The sequence below is a fragment of the Girardinichthys multiradiatus genome, chromosome 17, assembly GCF_021462225.1.
Source record: "Girardinichthys multiradiatus isolate DD_20200921_A chromosome 17, DD_fGirMul_XY1, whole genome shotgun sequence".
In the NCBI taxonomy this organism is placed as follows: Eukaryota; Metazoa; Chordata; class Actinopteri; order Cyprinodontiformes; family Goodeidae; genus Girardinichthys; species Girardinichthys multiradiatus.
Window position 1 is genome coordinate 1313149 of NC_061809.1, and position 16307 is coordinate 1329455.

Here is a 16307-nt window from a genome sequence, read left to right on the forward strand (position 1 = left end):
AGGACTTCATCGATTTTCATGCATTATTTTTCAATGTGAAGTTACGGATTCAAGCAAGTATATTTCTCAAAACTACACCTGTTTTAAAGTGTTTTGACTAAATACCTTTTACTCAAATGCAATGTTTAAAAGTCCAACCATTGTATGATTACATAGACAGTACGCGATTTGAGCAACTTCATGCTTCCCGATGGTACATTTTATCTTTAATTTTAAGGCAATTTTCCTTATTTATTTATTTATTTTTGTTTGTCCTGCCTAGGGTGATATACTGCTCCTTAGTTGTACAAAAAACTGGGTAATGTTTACAACATCTGCCACGAATTTAAAAAGCAATATATAAAGTTTTAACAACGCCTGCTCCAAAACATCATTCTAACTCTGGAAACCTTACAGTGAAGCTCAGAAAATGTGGCCTTATCTCTTCGATTACCAGATAAAACTTTCAAATCTACTTGTAACTGAGATGACCCGGAGACATCTACAGTGGCTCTTAAAGCACACACTGTGGTTATGGCTGCTGCTTGTACACCTTTTTTAATCACCTTTTTTCCTTCCACTCAACTTATTATTATGCTGGGATAGAGCCCTCTGTGAACAAAGTGGTCCTCAAGAGATAACTTGTGAAATATTGTGACACATCTTAGGGTGTCAAAACAACTGGGAAGTTCTCCATGAAGATGTATGCCAAAACACATCCATAAACTAAGAAAAACTAAACTATTTAATTTTGTAATTAAATTACTGAAATAACTTTTCGATTAATTATTGAGATATACTTTGACCGTGGCTTCGCCTAACGTGGTTCGCCATTAAACTACACATATGACGTAATTTAAAGTAATCGCATAGTGCGCTCAAACACAGTGCGAGTGAAAGTGAAAGTGTGTGTGAGAAAGAGAGACAAAGAAGCCCATCGTAGTGCCAGGAGTTCGCTCTCTGATGATGGTCTTTACCGGTCTGGATTTCCACGGGGAACATGTGAAGCAGCACAGAGCTGGCAGATGGATTCAGAGCGATTATCTATATTTATTTGCGTCATAATGGTGTGTCGTCTAACTGGAACCACGCCTCAATCCAGCGCTGGTAGGGACACATATCTCACCTAGAAATCTGTTTTCCTTTTATCTTTACAAAACAAACATCATAAACCCACGCAGAATAAATATATATTTAAATCCAGCGTATTCTAAAGTACATTTTTAATTATGTTGAGTAGTTAAAGGTAGATTTTTATGCTTACTCCTTACGTATAGTCATGTTTACAACAGTCAGCGTAAAATAACAATACACTTGGCATAACTACGGTTTTTTTTTAAACTCTCAGTGAGCGTTCTTGTATAAATGCCTCCCTGGGGGGGGGAAGTAGCCTAATTTCTCTGATTTTAGATCCTATAAAAAAAGTTTTTAAAGCTATAAAGTCATAAACAAGGTGCAATGATGGTGAGATTTCGCCTCACGGCTACATGTCTCCCCTTAATAGCATTGTTTAGATATAACACTTTTAATATTGGTATAATAACTTGATAATTTTAATTTAATAACTTGGCTTTAACATAGTATTGTAGTAAAAAAATTAAATATGCTGAACTTGACTGAATTTGACCCAACAGAGAGTTTAAAAAGATATATAATTGCATACAAATGTTTGCACAGAACAAATACTGAAATGTATTTGTTTAATTACACTATTATAATAATCCATTTTATAATTTTGGCGATGCAGTTGTTTTTAAGATGTCTAATGTGTAGGGAAATATATATATACAGGGGTTGGACAATGAAAGTGAAACACCTGGTTTTAGACAACAATAATTTATTAGTATGGTGTAGGGCCTCCTTTTGCGGCCAATACAGCGTCAATTTGTCTTGGGAATGACATATACAAGTCCTGCACAGTGGTCAGAGGGATTTTAAGCCATTCTTCTTGCAGGATAGTGTCCAGGTCACTACGTGATACTGGTGGAGGAAAACGTTTCCTGACTCGCTCCTCCAAAACACCCCAAAGTGGCTCAATAATATTTAGATCTGGTGACTGTGCAGGCCATGGGAGATGTTCAACTTCACTTTCATGTTCATCAAACCAATCTTTCACCAGTCTTGCTGTGTGTATTGGTGCATTGTCATCCTGATACACGGCACCGCCTTCAGGATACAATGTTTGAACCATTGGATGCACATGGTCCTCAAGAATGGTTCGGTAGTCCTTGGCAGTGATGCGCCCATCTAGCACAAGTATTGGGCCAAGGGAATGCCATGATATGGCAGCCCAAACCATCACTGATCCACCCCCATGCTTCACTCTGGGCATGCAACAGTCTGGGTGGTACGCTTCTTTGGGGCTTCTCCACACCGTAACTCTCCTGGATGTGGGGAAAACAGTAAAGGTGGACTCATCAGAGAACAATACATGTTTCACATTGTCCACAGCCCAAGATTTGCGCTCCTTGCACCATTGAAACCGACGTTTGGCATTGGCATGAGTGACCAAAGGTGTGGCTATAGCAGCCCGGCCGTGTATATTGACCCTGTGGAGCTCCCGACGGACAGTTCTGGTGGAAACAGGAGAGTTGAGGTGCACATTTAATTCTGCTGTAATTTGGGCAGCCGTGGTTTTATGTTTTTTGGATACAATCCGGGTTAGCACCCGAACATCCCTTTCAGACAGCTTCCTCTTGTGTCCACAGTTAATCCTGTTGGATGTGGTTCGTCCTTCTTGGTGGTATGCTGACATTACCCTGGATATCGTGGCTCTTGATATATCACAAAGACTTGCTGTCTTGGTCACAGATGTGCCAGCAAGACGTGCACCAACAATTTGTCCTCTTTTGAACTCTGGTATGTCACCCATAATGTTGTGTGCATTTCAATATTTTGAGCAAAACTGTGCTCTTACCCTGCTAATTGAACCTTCACACTCTGCTCTTACAGGTGCAATGTGCAATCAATGAAGACTGGCTACCAGGCTGGTCCAATTTAGCCATGAAACCTCCCACACTAAAATGACAGGTGTTACAGTTTCATTGTCCAACCCCTGTATATATAACATCAGAAAATAATGATTGTCGGCCATGGAAGTAATATTAATATCAGATATTAATACATATTTTTTACATTTTAATTTTTATATATTATTTTTGTGTATGTCGTAGCATATACACAATGTTAAAAGAAGACGAAAAGAAAAATGGTAAAATTTTGTGGGGAGACGTATGAACTTATAATGACCCACCCTGTTACCTGACACACTCACACTGATCTGTTCTCGGTTACATGAAGAAAACCTCTTAATAATGTGCTACGAGTTTCTTTTCAATATAATATACATATTTAGAAATAATGCCTAAAACCCTTCCCCTTACTTTTCTTCGGTCATTGCTGATATCTTTCCTTCCTGGCATTGTGTTAACACAATCATGTATGCTGGAGAGTCACAAACTATCAAAGCTCCTGATTTTTTAAAAGGTGGTCACACATCCTAGGGAATCAATTAAAATTAAAAAGGGTGTGTTTTGCTTACTTGAGCTATGGTTAGATTTTATATAAATTTAGAACCTGTTAAAAACCTGAATAATTTTACTGTCTCATGATATTTAAAACTAGAATTAACAGAGCACATAGTTTCTTTTTACCATAACTATATAAAGAACTCAAAAGAGGATAGGAAAATCAAACCATCTCTTGAGTTTAGTCTTGATATAATTTGCTTGGAACAATATTGTAATGCTATAATATTTGCATGTTTGTATTTTTCTTTCAGGCAATGGCACCTGCCCAAAAATTCCCAAAATAAAATTTACTTTACCAGAAGAGCACATCTTTCAGATTAATGAGAGATATCGCTACCAGTGTATTAAAGGTTATGTAAGAAAGGCTGGAACGTCGAATCTCATCAAGTGCGAGAAGAAAAGCGATGTTTTACAGTGGACCATATCTCATCTCACTTGTATACGTAAGATCTTTGTCTTTTTATTGTTTAAAAATAAACTTTATCTAGTTACCGGATTATTTCAATTGTTACGGACACGGAGACAGAATTGAAAAGGGGAAAAAAAGAAGCACGAAAGAGAGAAAGGTGGGCAAAAAGGAGAGAAGGAGAAAAGAATGGAGAAAAGAAAGAAGGATGAAGAGAATACAAGATAACACCTGCTTGCTTCTACACCTGCAGAAATGTTCATATTAACAGCCTTTATACCTAAAGGTGCACGGTACTTATGAATGCAAGATGTATTTAGTGGTAAATGCGGCTCAATATAGAACATTTGTGCATCTGTTAACACCTGAATCTAAACACCTGTGGGTCTGAGGGTGAGCGCGCTTGTGTATACAAGGTTTCTCCATAAAACTATGCAGTAGTGAGTGTGAGGAGCCACAGACCTGCCCTTTTGGACCTGGGACAGATACAGAGGAGATCCGAGCCACAGACATCCAAAGGCCACCCAGAGCACAGGAACCCCAGGAGAAGCACCGCCGGGACTACCTTAACCCCCCAGAGAGAAGCAGGGGAGAATCCCATGGAAACCACCCAGCAGCCACAGTGCAGAAGCCCCAAGGAGCTGCAGCGACGAGCTCACAGGCCCCGCCGGCAGCCGTCTACGCTCAAGCAGATCCAGACATGGACCCAGAGACCCGAGACCCAGGGACATATCACTCCCCAAGCAGAGGCTCGACAGAGCCCAGGGGTCCAGGCCCCGGCAAGCAGCCATCGAGAGTGAGCCAGCACACAACAAAGCACCCAGCCCCGGATACCGAGAACCACAAGTACACCGGCGGGAGAGGCACCAACCACCGGCAGGCGGTGTGGCGGGGAGGAAGCTGATCCAGGAGAGGGAGCAGTTCACATAAACCACTTTAATATTGTTGCATTTTGCAGCAATTTGCTATTAGATCTTAAAGTTTTTTCTAGAGGAAACATTTCATATGTACTCTTTTTAATACGTTTAATATAGGAAGATTATAGGTGGCGCACCACCTTCTACCTCTGTTTCCTGTGTAAACATGGCATAAAACACTGATGTTTTTAAATTTTGCTCTTGTCGTGGGCTCTCTAAGATCAGCCGTTAGCTTCACTTTATCTGAAATATCTACCGCAAGTAAGATATTTACTACTTCTAAACGTTGAACCGAATCTCACATCAAAAATTCTGAACTGTTCCTTCTACATTTTAAGTTGATGAACACACTGTCTTCTTTCCTTGTGTTTCAGCTGACCCCAAATTTACACCCCAGCCACCAAACACCACAGGTACAAAACTGTTTTGTTTTGTGGGTTTTTAATATTAAAGGAACAACGTGCATTATTTCAATTAAAATGAGCATTTTTCTTTTTTAAGTTGAATATGCAGGCGTGTTCAACATGTGCACGGATTCCCTTAGGCAGCCTATTTCTGATAATATTTCTGCTAATTTATTTTAAATGAAGAGACTCTTCTGTCAAGGCAATTTTATGAATTTTATTTATTGACAGTATTCTTGATCTATCCCCAGCCTACTGTCACATACAGGTCCTTCTAAAAAAATTAGCATATTGTGATAAAGTTCATTATTTTCCATAATGTCATGATAAAAATTTAACATTCATATATTTTAGATTCATTGCACACTAACTGAAATATTTCAGGTCTTTTATTGTCTTAATACGGATGATTTTGGCATACAGCTCATGAAAACCCAAAATTCCTATCTCACAAAATTAGCATATCATTAAAAGGGTCTCTAAACGAGCTATGAACCTAATCATCTGAATCAACGAGTTAACTCTAAACACCTGCAAAAGATTCCTGAGGCCTTTAAAACTCCCAGCCTGGTTCATCACTCAAAACCCCAATCATGGGTAAGACTGCCGACCTGACTGCTGTCCAGAAGGCCACTATTGACACCCTCAAGCAAGAGGGTAAGACACAGAAAGAAATTTCTGAATGAATAGGCTGTTCCCAGGGTGCTGTATCAAGGCACCTCAGTGGGAAGTCTGTGGGAAGGAAAAAGTGTGTCAGAAAACGCTGCACAACGAGAAGAGGTGACCGGACCCTGAGGAAGATTGTGGAGAAGGGCCGATTCCAGACCTTGGGGGACCTGCGGAAGCAGTGGACTGAGTCTGGAGTAGAAACATCCAGAGCCACCGTGCACAGGCGTGTGCAGGAAATGGGCTACAGGTGCCGCATTCCCCAGGTCAAGCCACTTTTGAACCAGAAACAGCAGCAGAAGCGCCTGACCAGGGCTACAGAGAAGCAGCACTGGACTGTTGCTCAGTGGTCCAAAGTACTTTTTTGGGATGAAAGCAAATTCTGCATGTCATTCGGAAATCAAGGTGCCAGAGTCTGGAGGAAGACTGGGGAGAAGGAAATGCCAAAATGCCAGAAGTCCAGTGTCAAGTACCCACAGTCAGTGATGGTCTGGGGTGCCGTGTCAGCTGCTGGTGTTGGTCCACTGTGTTTTATCAAGGGCAGGGTCAATGCAGCTAGCTATCAGGAGATTTTGGAGCACTTCATGCTTCCATCTGCTGAAAAGCTTTATGGAGATGAAGATTTCATTTTTCAGCACGACCTGGCACCTGCTCACAGTGCCAAAACCACTGGTAAATGGTTTACTGATCATGGTATCACTGTGCTCAATTGGCCTGCCAACTCTCCTGACCTGAACCCCATAGAGAATCTGTGGGATATTGTGAAGAGAACGTTGAGAGACTCAAGACCCAACACTCTGGATGAGCTAAAGGCCGCTATCGAAGCATCCTGGGCCTCCATAAGACCTCAGCAGTGCCACAGGCTGATTGCCTCCATGCCACGCCGCATTGAAGCAGTCATTTCTGCAAAAGGATTCCCAACCAAGTATTGAGTGCATAACTGTACATGATTATTTGAAGGTTGACGTTTTTTGTATTAAAAACACTTTTCTTTTATTGGTCGGATGAAATATGCTAATTTTGTGAGATAGGAATTTTGGGTTTTCATGAGCTGTATGCCAAAATCATCCGTATTAAGACAATAAAAGACCTGAAATATTTCAGTTAGTGTGCAATGAATCTAAAATATATGAATGTTAAATTTTCATCATGACAATATGGAAAATAATTAACTTTATCACAATATGTTAATTTTTTGAGAAGGACCTGTATATACTTGATGATGCACATTGCTTAATAATCCTCATCTTAAATCATCTGTTTTCTATATTAAACTTATAACAAAGTTTAAAACAACAAACAAACCATAAAGCATATCCAAGCAGAGGAGCAGCACAAAACAACAGACCAAAAGGTCTGTAAACTTCCCCATCCACCCTGCTCTTTGTCGCACCTTTAGTCTTCCATGTCATGTGTCACTGAACAGCAAGCAGCATGTGTGCATGCTGTTGCCTGCTTATTTGGTGGAGGGCAGTGCATATTTTCATTTCAAAGGGTAATGTGTTACAGGGTTCCTATGCATTCTCAAAAAGCCTGTGGAATGTAGATGGATTATTTATTAAACGGATCAGAGGGTTGTGTGACCGCTTTTAAGGTCTCTTGGCAGTTGGTATGAACACCTTAGATCATTTGCCTTGTTAAGTGGCAAGCGATTCATTGAACTATTACTTTTTCTATTACTATTTTTCTCAAATTGTTTAAAAGAATCCAAATCTCACAAGTCTGTTATAGAATTTTAAAAAGAGCTGAACTAAGTCAGTTCAGATGGCAAAAATATCAGTGAAAGAGCCTTTTAACACACTGCCAAATCAGAAGCCAACTTAAGCATTTTGTTGTTTTATGAGATGTGGAGCATAGAGAAAATTAATCCAAACAAGGCTTATGTTTTGAACTCAACTGTCATGAACGCTCTAGAAACTGCTGGAAAAATGTAGAAGTTTAAGTCTGTAAAAATATGGAATTTTAAAATGGAAAATATGTTACAATTCTGCAAAAACCTGTTTTTTCGCCTTGGTATGATCAAAGGACCGAACAGCCTGACGAATGGTATGATTAAGTTTTTAGTAAGCATTAGAGACTTTATGCATCACAACAACATGATAAAATCTCAGCTCAGTTCTTAAAAATCCAATATAGAACAATAAGACTGAAAACAGTCATACACCATCATACAAAAATGTTTGATTCTTACTATCTACAGAGCTTTTCAAGAAAGTTAAAGGTCTACTGAATTTTGACTTGGCGTTTAGACTTCGATCTAAAAGACAGTGTGTTAACTTAATATATTCACAAAATAGCCCTCTGGATTACAGTTGTGCAAATTGTCCTTTTTACATTGTAACCTGTGTTCTTAGTGCCCAGGAAGCCAGAGTTGCACTGTAAAGAAATCAAAACTATGCAAAACTATTTTATTTTCTACTTTATCCTCTCCATAAATGCAGCTTGGGATAGGGGTGGCTTTGTTTCCACTCAAGCCTAATCGCTTTTAGTGTCATAATAAATAAATTAGATTGGCATTAATTATGTTAAAACAGTTTTAAATTTGGACATTATGCAGGAATACCAATATATCATCGGCATAGTGAAATTAAGTGGTTGGGATTTATCTTGCTTTTTTCCTGCAGATTTGTTTCCTGATTTTCTTTATGCCCTGTTTTATTCTTAATAAGCTGCGAAGTTGATGAATGGATTGTCTAATGTGTTTCATGTGGTCCAGGTATAACAACTCAGGCACCAAACCAGCCAGGTAAGAATCAACCTATACAATCGAAAGAACAAAAATATTATCTCCACATTTCACTTATCGCTTAACTTATATGCAATACATTACAAAGACAAGATATTTAATGTTTGAATTGATAATCTATATTGTTTTTTGTAAATATTCAGTCATTTTGAATTAGATGCATGCAACAATTTGGGACCGGGATGACATAAGACTGGAAAGTTGAGGAATGCTCTAAAACACCAGTTTGGAACTATTCAGAGAATCTGGCGAAATCTCTGCATGAAAGTGGCAAGGCCTAAAATCAACCATTAACACAGTTTGTCGCTACATCTACAAGTGCAAGTTATAACTCTACCATGCAAAGCGAAACCCATATATGAACAACACCCAGAAATGCCACTGACTTCTCTGGGACTGAGCTTACTTGAGATGCATTGACGCAAAGTGGAAAGAATGCTGTGGTCTGACGAGTCCACATTTCAAATTGTTTTTGGAAATCATGGACATGGACTATCCGGATTGTTATCAGTGCACAGTTCAAAAACCAACATCTGTGATGGTATGGGGGTGTGTTGGTACCCATGGCATCGGTAACTTGCACATCTGTGAAGGCACCATTAATGCTGAAAGGTACTTACAGGTTTTGGAGCAAGCAGGATGGCAGCATATGAAGTGTCTTTTTCAGGGATGTCCCTGCTTATTTCAGTGGACAATACCAAGCCACATTCTGCACGTGTTCCAACAGGGTGGCTTCATAGTAAATGAGTGTGGGTACTAGACTGGCCTGCCTACAGTCCAGACCTGTCTCCAACTCAAATTGTGTGGCACATTATGTACGACAGTACGACAGTGGAGAAGGCAAACTATAGAGCAATTGAAGTTGCACATCAAGCAAGAATGGGAAAGATTTCCACCTACAAAACTTCAACAAATAGTGTCCTCAGTTCCCTAATTCTTATTGTGTGTTAAAAGGAAAAGTGATGTAACACAGTGGTAAACATGCCCCTGTCCCAGCTTTTTTAGTATGCGTTGCAACCATCACATAAAGAATGAGTCCTGTCTTTGTAGTCTATTCAATTGCATATAGGTTGTACAGGATCAGCAAATCATGTTTTTATTTACATTTTACACAACGTCCCAAGTTTAGCTTTAGTCCTCTGATTGACTAGCGCTGCAGTGAAATGTTAACTTCAATTGTTGGAATTTATATGTACAGTTTGTGCAGGTAGCTAACACAAGAAGTAATTTCGATTACCTGTGCATAAACTTAACATAAAATTTTCCATGTTCTTCAACTGGGCATGTTAAATCTACATGTACTCCAACCAATATTACCAATGTACATTGACAGAAAAAAGTATTGTTCCCCTTTCTTCAGCTTTTTCTATTTGTCACACTTAAAGATTACAGATCATTAAACAAAAAGTAATATAAGGCAGAGATAAAATTAGTGAATTAAGAATGCAGTTTTTAATTGACGATTTCATTTATTACAGGGGGGGGGGGGGAAGCAGTTGCTCCCCTTGTTAAGTCATGAATTAACAGCGAACTACCCATTTGTTGTGTTTTCGCTTAATTATTTTCTAGCCTCATCCAGGTTTCATTACTGCCAAACCTGTAGAGTCAAAAATCATTGAAACAGAACCGGTCGGACAACATGAAGTCATCTAAAAAAAATCTAAGAAAGCAATACTTCATGCCTCAATCTAAAGGTATTTTAGAACAGATGAGGAACAAGCAGTCTGGAAACAGTTATGAAAGCCATTTGGAATGAAATGCTGTGGTGTGACATCACTTATGTCATTCATGCTGGAAAATCTCCAATGTGACAGAAAAGGGGGAATATTCAGCACATTAGATGCAAAAAGCTGATGAATGGGCTAAAACAACATCTCAAGATGGTCCAGATATCCTGATCTTTTTTTTGGGGGGGGTTTGTTTGTTTTTGCTAAAATTAGCTGTTCATAATAAAAGAAGCAGAAGTGCAGTGACTGAAATGCTGATACAATAGCAGGGAGAGAATGTGTGTTGTCGAAAGTATTTTTAGATGTTACCTTTCTTTCTTGCTTGCAGGAACTTCCATCAGCCTTCAGAGTGTAAGAACATCTACTTCTGAAGCTACAATATCACACAATATGAAGCCAAGCACATCAGGTAAGAAGCATGAAATCCAATCAGTGTCATGATGCCCAGCAGTTTTTGTTCTTACTTGTGTTTGTATTTAGGTCATATTAGTGTTGCCATTGGGGTTTCTCTATATTAGTGAATTCCTTTGTGTTGATCTTCTTGGTAGTTGTCATGTTCTGTGCATTTTGGTTTAAACTCTTATGTTTTGGTTTGTTTATATATTGATTATTTTCTTATGATCTCTTTCAGGGTTTTATCTGGGTTCATGTAATTTATTGCCATTAGGGTCTTGCTTTAGGTTATTTTTTTGTGTTAGTTTCTTAGTTTTATTATTAAGTTATGTTCTTGTTATGTTATGTCTTCAGTTAGATATCTATTTATCTAATTTCCTTAATCTCAGCTAAGCTCTGTGTTAATTTGTCTCTCCTTCCCTGAGCATGAATGCTCAGGGAAGGAGCATGAATGGTCTAATTTTCTAATCCACCATGCTGCTTTGAAGAGTTTGTCTGCGCCTTGGTCCAGCACAAACCTCAATCCATTACAGAACAATACAGCCATTATGTTGACCAAGCAGACAATCGGCCAAAAGACTCTGTTGGGTTGGATTTTTGGATCCAGCAGCAGAAGTAGGAGGCAGTAAGGAACTCATTGGACGATTTAGTCTGTGCCTTGGTTCAGCACAAAAATCTCAATCCATTACAAGTCCTTAGCTGTTGGTTAGTTAGATCCTCTGTTTCCATTCAGTTTCTCATGTGCCTATTATTGTACCTTCCCCCACAGTATTTGATCTCATTGCTTTCTTTCTTTCACTACTGAGAGAAAGAAACAAATGCTTTGATTGAAGCTCACAGCTAGAAAGATGTACCTGGTGTACAAAAGTATTTGCCCCCTTATCCTAATACCTAGTTGTGCCACCCTTGGCAGTATCAGCTGCCACCAGTTGCTTGCAGTAACAGGCCACGAGTCTTTTACATTACTCTGGAGGAAAGTTGTCTCACTCCTCTTTGCAGAATTGTTTTAATTCAGTCAGATTCAAGGATTTTTGAGCATGAGCACCCTGTTTAAGAACATTCAACAGGCTCCTAAACAGATTTAGGCCCCGACTTTGACGAGTTTACTTTAAAATGTGCATATTGGTTTTTTGAGCCATTCAGAGGGGGCCTACTGGTGTGCTTGAGATAATTGTCCTGTTCTATAACTCGAGTGTTCTGGAGCTTATTGTCCTAAACTGATGGCCGGACATTTTACCTTCAAGATTTTCTGGTAAAAACCAGAAACCATGGTTCCATCAATAATGGCAAATAGCCCAGGTCGTGAAGAAGCAAAGCATCCACAAACTATCATAGTTCCACCTCTATGTTTGAGAGCAATTTTTGCAGAGTCTCTTTTTTATTGTTCAGCTATGAGCACTGACCTTGATAATGCTTTATATTTTTTTCTGGGTTCTTTTCTGACCTCCTAGATTTTTGATCCGCTTTTGGAGTACTTTTAGCATCCCGGCCACCCCTGAGAAGGTTCAAATCTGCTTCATGTTTTTTTTCCAGTTGTGGATAATGGCCTTCTCTTTGCATGACACAGAATATGCTGGTTTCATGTTCTCTTTTATTTACAGATGTGAAATTTGATAATTATCATGACAACATAATTTTTTGTGTGTAGGAACCGGAAACACGACCACAGTGCAGCCCAGTACGATTCAGAGCTCCACATACTCACCAAGTAACCATAACAACAAAACTATCTTATTTTCAGATTCCTTCACAGGTAATCCTATATTCTATCTTGCTGAAAAAATCTAATTCAGTGTATAGTGCTGGTCACTTTTATTGGCACCTCTGGTAAAGATTTGTAAACAGCCTTAAAATAAATGAATCTTTTTATCGCAGTAGCTTATTCTCTCACTGAAATCTTTAGAAAAGTATGAACTTTAATCCAAGTGCATTTATCAAGTCAGGAATAAAAGCCCATGGGAATCCCATGTCTTGAATTTGTCAATGTCAATAGGACATTGAGAGATATTTGACCATTCCTCTTAGAAGAATCTCTCTAGATTGTCCACAGTTCTGGGTCCTCTTTTGTGCCATCTTCTCTCTTGTTTATCCCAGAAAAGGATTTTGCCCCCAGACCAAAATCTTTTAGAGCAGCCTGCCTATCTTTTTAAAACAATCTGATCCATCAAATCAATCAAGGCATTTAAATAATCAATTAACGAGTAATCATCCGGTTGTTTACAATTACAAAGTCGGTGCTACAAAGAGACATGAGAATGAAAGCAACCATACACTTCTGCTTAGATCAGGAAAGATTTTTTCAACATTTTCTTTATGGTCCGGTGGTAAAAACTGCATCTTGGTACTTGCAGCACCTTCCAAATGATCAAATACAATCTTAGCAGGTTCCTTTACAGTTTTCCTGTTGTTTGACTATAGTCTCTCATTTGATCAAACCAGCCGCCCAGAGTCATAGAATGTGAATTGTCCAACCTCCCAGAAAATGTTGGCAGTTTCCTGTCCTGCTGAACATACACTGCAGAGCTGTCTCTCATGGTTGGTCCAGTTTTACTCACCAAGGTTCTTGCTGACCTTAAGGGACTTTCCATGGCTCTTTAATCAATTCGTTCTCCAGTTCCTTTATACGCTTATCCATCGCCAGCTTCTCAGCATCCTCTTTAGAAGACTTGGTAATAACTCACAGAAGAAGCACTTCTCCTGATCTCCTTGCAATAAAACTAAAATAAATGCCACTCTCCCAATTAAAACTACACCACCAAACTGTTTCAGAGCAAGTTCAACAAAAGTCAAGTCACCCAATTAAATTAAAATAGAAATATTATTGATACATAAATGTGGCATTAAAAGCTATAGTCATTCCAGCCAGCACTATTGATGTACTCCACAAAGCCATGAAAGACCCTGAAACAAATCTGAGTTATTAAGCACAGCAGTGAAATAATCACAGCAAAGTTACCATGCAACACACATCAGCTAACACAGCAAACTTCAGGATCCCAAATATCTTCAAACATGAATTACATCATCAGAGTCATAAGGGATTGTGGCGGTAGTAAATATAGGGAGGTGGCCATAAAAGACAAAACAAAATAAAAAGTACGTCCTTACAAGACACACTCCCAGGTCTACTGATCTACAGGCCATGTAGGGCAAAAACGATTTCTTCAACTCATCTCAAAAAGGACAGCAGGACACTGTACATCTGCAACTATAAAAAGCTTAAAGTCAAAGTAATAACTACACACTTCAAGATAAAATTCATATAGTAACCATTAAATTACAATTTATAAAAAAACAATAATGTCTATACATGACACGTCGTCACCTGGTAACTGCTAATGAGCAGTTACCAGGAAAGATGGTATGGGGCTGGAAAAGCCAGTAATAAAAGCGGTCGCAAAACAGGCTGAGTGGAGTGGACCCGGCCAACTTTGTGTAAAAGGGACATTATATAAGGGATGGTAGGAAAAAAAAGGCTTTTTTCTGCAATGCTTCCTAAAAAACCAGTTGGCATATAGAAAGCATCTAATTGTCATGGAGACTTGACAAAGACTCCATCTTTGCTGGCTTTCTAACAGTAAGCTTGTGAAGATTGTTTTCACCTCCCTTACCATCTTACCAACTATGCAAAATGGGTTCTTGTCCAGCTTGGTGGCCAGTGGCTAAGAAAATAGAACCTAAATGTTATGTCATGTTGGTACCCCAGGGAAACAAAAAGTCGTGAATTGCTGCTTAGAAGTTCCTAGATACTCTAATCTACCTTAAAAATAAAGTTTTATCACATAAAATAAATGTACTCAAATGCATTTCATTTTTTTTTAGAAAAACTGAGAGTGACTTTATGCTACTACAGTTTACTTTAAGGGTTTTAACACATCTTTACAAGGGTGCCAAAAAATGTCCTGTCTGTAAAGTTTGCCTAATAGAACAATGTCATCTTTTAAAAACTTTATTTTAAGTAAAAAAATCTCCCTGTGGGTTTAAAGTGTGCAGCAGAATCCATTCTTTTGCAACAATCAACAGGTTTACAGAATAATCTCTGACAGTAAAGAACTGAAATTATGGAAGATGATGGTGGAAAGATTTTAGCTAAGTGTGTTATTTTATTTTTCCCATTAGAAGCAGATACTAAAACAGTTGGCATCAGCTTATCTGTGGTGATCCTATTGTTTGCCATTAGTGGTGTCATTTTCTTACTATATCGAAGGTAAGTGGGCCTACAGAGCACTGTTATCCAACAGAAATCTCAAAGATTTAATGTCTGTGCTGACAGAAAGTGCCTTTCTGTTTTTATGTTCTAGGAGAAACAGGCCGATTCCCACGCAAGAAGCGGAGGAAATGGAACCTATGAAAAATTTCGTTTAAACTGTGATGTAGAAATTGAGTTTTTAAGAGAAACTACCTGGCGTTAATAGAGGAAGGAAGATCGGGTAGCCTGCATTTCATTATGAATATAACCATTGTGATGTCATCCACATGATTTTTATATGCTGTTTTGAAGCCAAGTGTGGAGTTTGCCTACTTCTTTAAACAAAAGGAGGGACAACTTCTCTGTAATCTAAGTTATCTTCATTTAAGATTTATTAAACATTTTCTGCTTGATTCTGGTGACTGTTATATATGTAAAAGGGTATATCTGGCGTTTAGAATGAAACATTGAATAAAAAAATCAAACCCATAGCTGCCTGTTAGGAATGTATTATTATTCTTATGAGAGAAATGTTAAATTAGATTTTTTTGTGAGAAACAGGAGAAACTTATATGTGATTTTCTTTTTTAAGATCACAAACCAATTTTAGCTGTCTGCTTGTGATATTTGTTGTTTATTAACTCACAGAACTGCTTAAAAAAATGTTGTACTTGTAATCCATCTGGCCAGCCAGGCCCAACAGGCCCCTGAGAAGAATTTGATTTGAAACCAACTTCCAGTTAAGCCTGTCAACCCACAGCCAACTCACCATTGATAAACTATGTTTAAAATTTTGATGCACTCGACCCTCAGGTTCTTCACATCACATTATTATTGCACTGACAGAAGGAAAATGGCTGTGAAGACAGCTCGTTTGGTCTGTCAGTTGTACTTGCAAGCATGCATGAAAATTTGCCATTCATTGATTTAGTCTATGTATATTTTTGCCAGGTTCTATACTGGCTGCTTTTCTTCCTGTCAGAAACCCAAATTATGGGAGTCATACAGCCTTACTGTGCGAAAGTTTCAAAGTTGGCTTTTAAATGTGTTCATTTACTGAGTAAAGAATGTCATGTCATCTTTATTTGATTACCATTGTTTTGTGAGGGACTGCCTCTGGTCCTTGGTGCATTTTTACAAATATTTTTCTAAATCTTTTCTCCAATTAGGAGCTAATCTCCTCCTATTACTTCTTTCTGGCTTGGCCGCTGGCGGACGTTAAGGAATGTATCCTGTCAAACAGTGACGGATGGCCTTCATCTGCCAGCTTTATTAAATATTCTTATTGATGGATGGCTGCACTTAACTTTCATAGTAAACACCCAAACCAAACAGCATTAAAATCTTATC

General features: G+C 38.6%; 1 protein-coding gene across 1 annotated transcript; it reads left to right on the forward strand.

The window, feature by feature from the left end:
* Positions 1–857: 857 nt before the first annotated feature.
* il15ra (interleukin 15 receptor subunit alpha) lies at positions 858–15446 on the forward strand. Its single transcript, XM_047389667.1, has 8 exons — positions 858–1086; positions 3761–3952; positions 5207–5245; positions 8619–8648; positions 10704–10784; positions 12417–12521; positions 14888–14975; positions 15070–15446. The coding sequence occupies exons 1-8, from the start codon at positions 1005–1007 to the stop codon at positions 15131–15133; spliced, it is 681 nt and encodes a 226-aa protein (XP_047245623.1). The 5' UTR covers positions 858–1004; the 3' UTR covers positions 15134–15446.
* Positions 15447–16307: the final 861 nt, after the last annotated feature.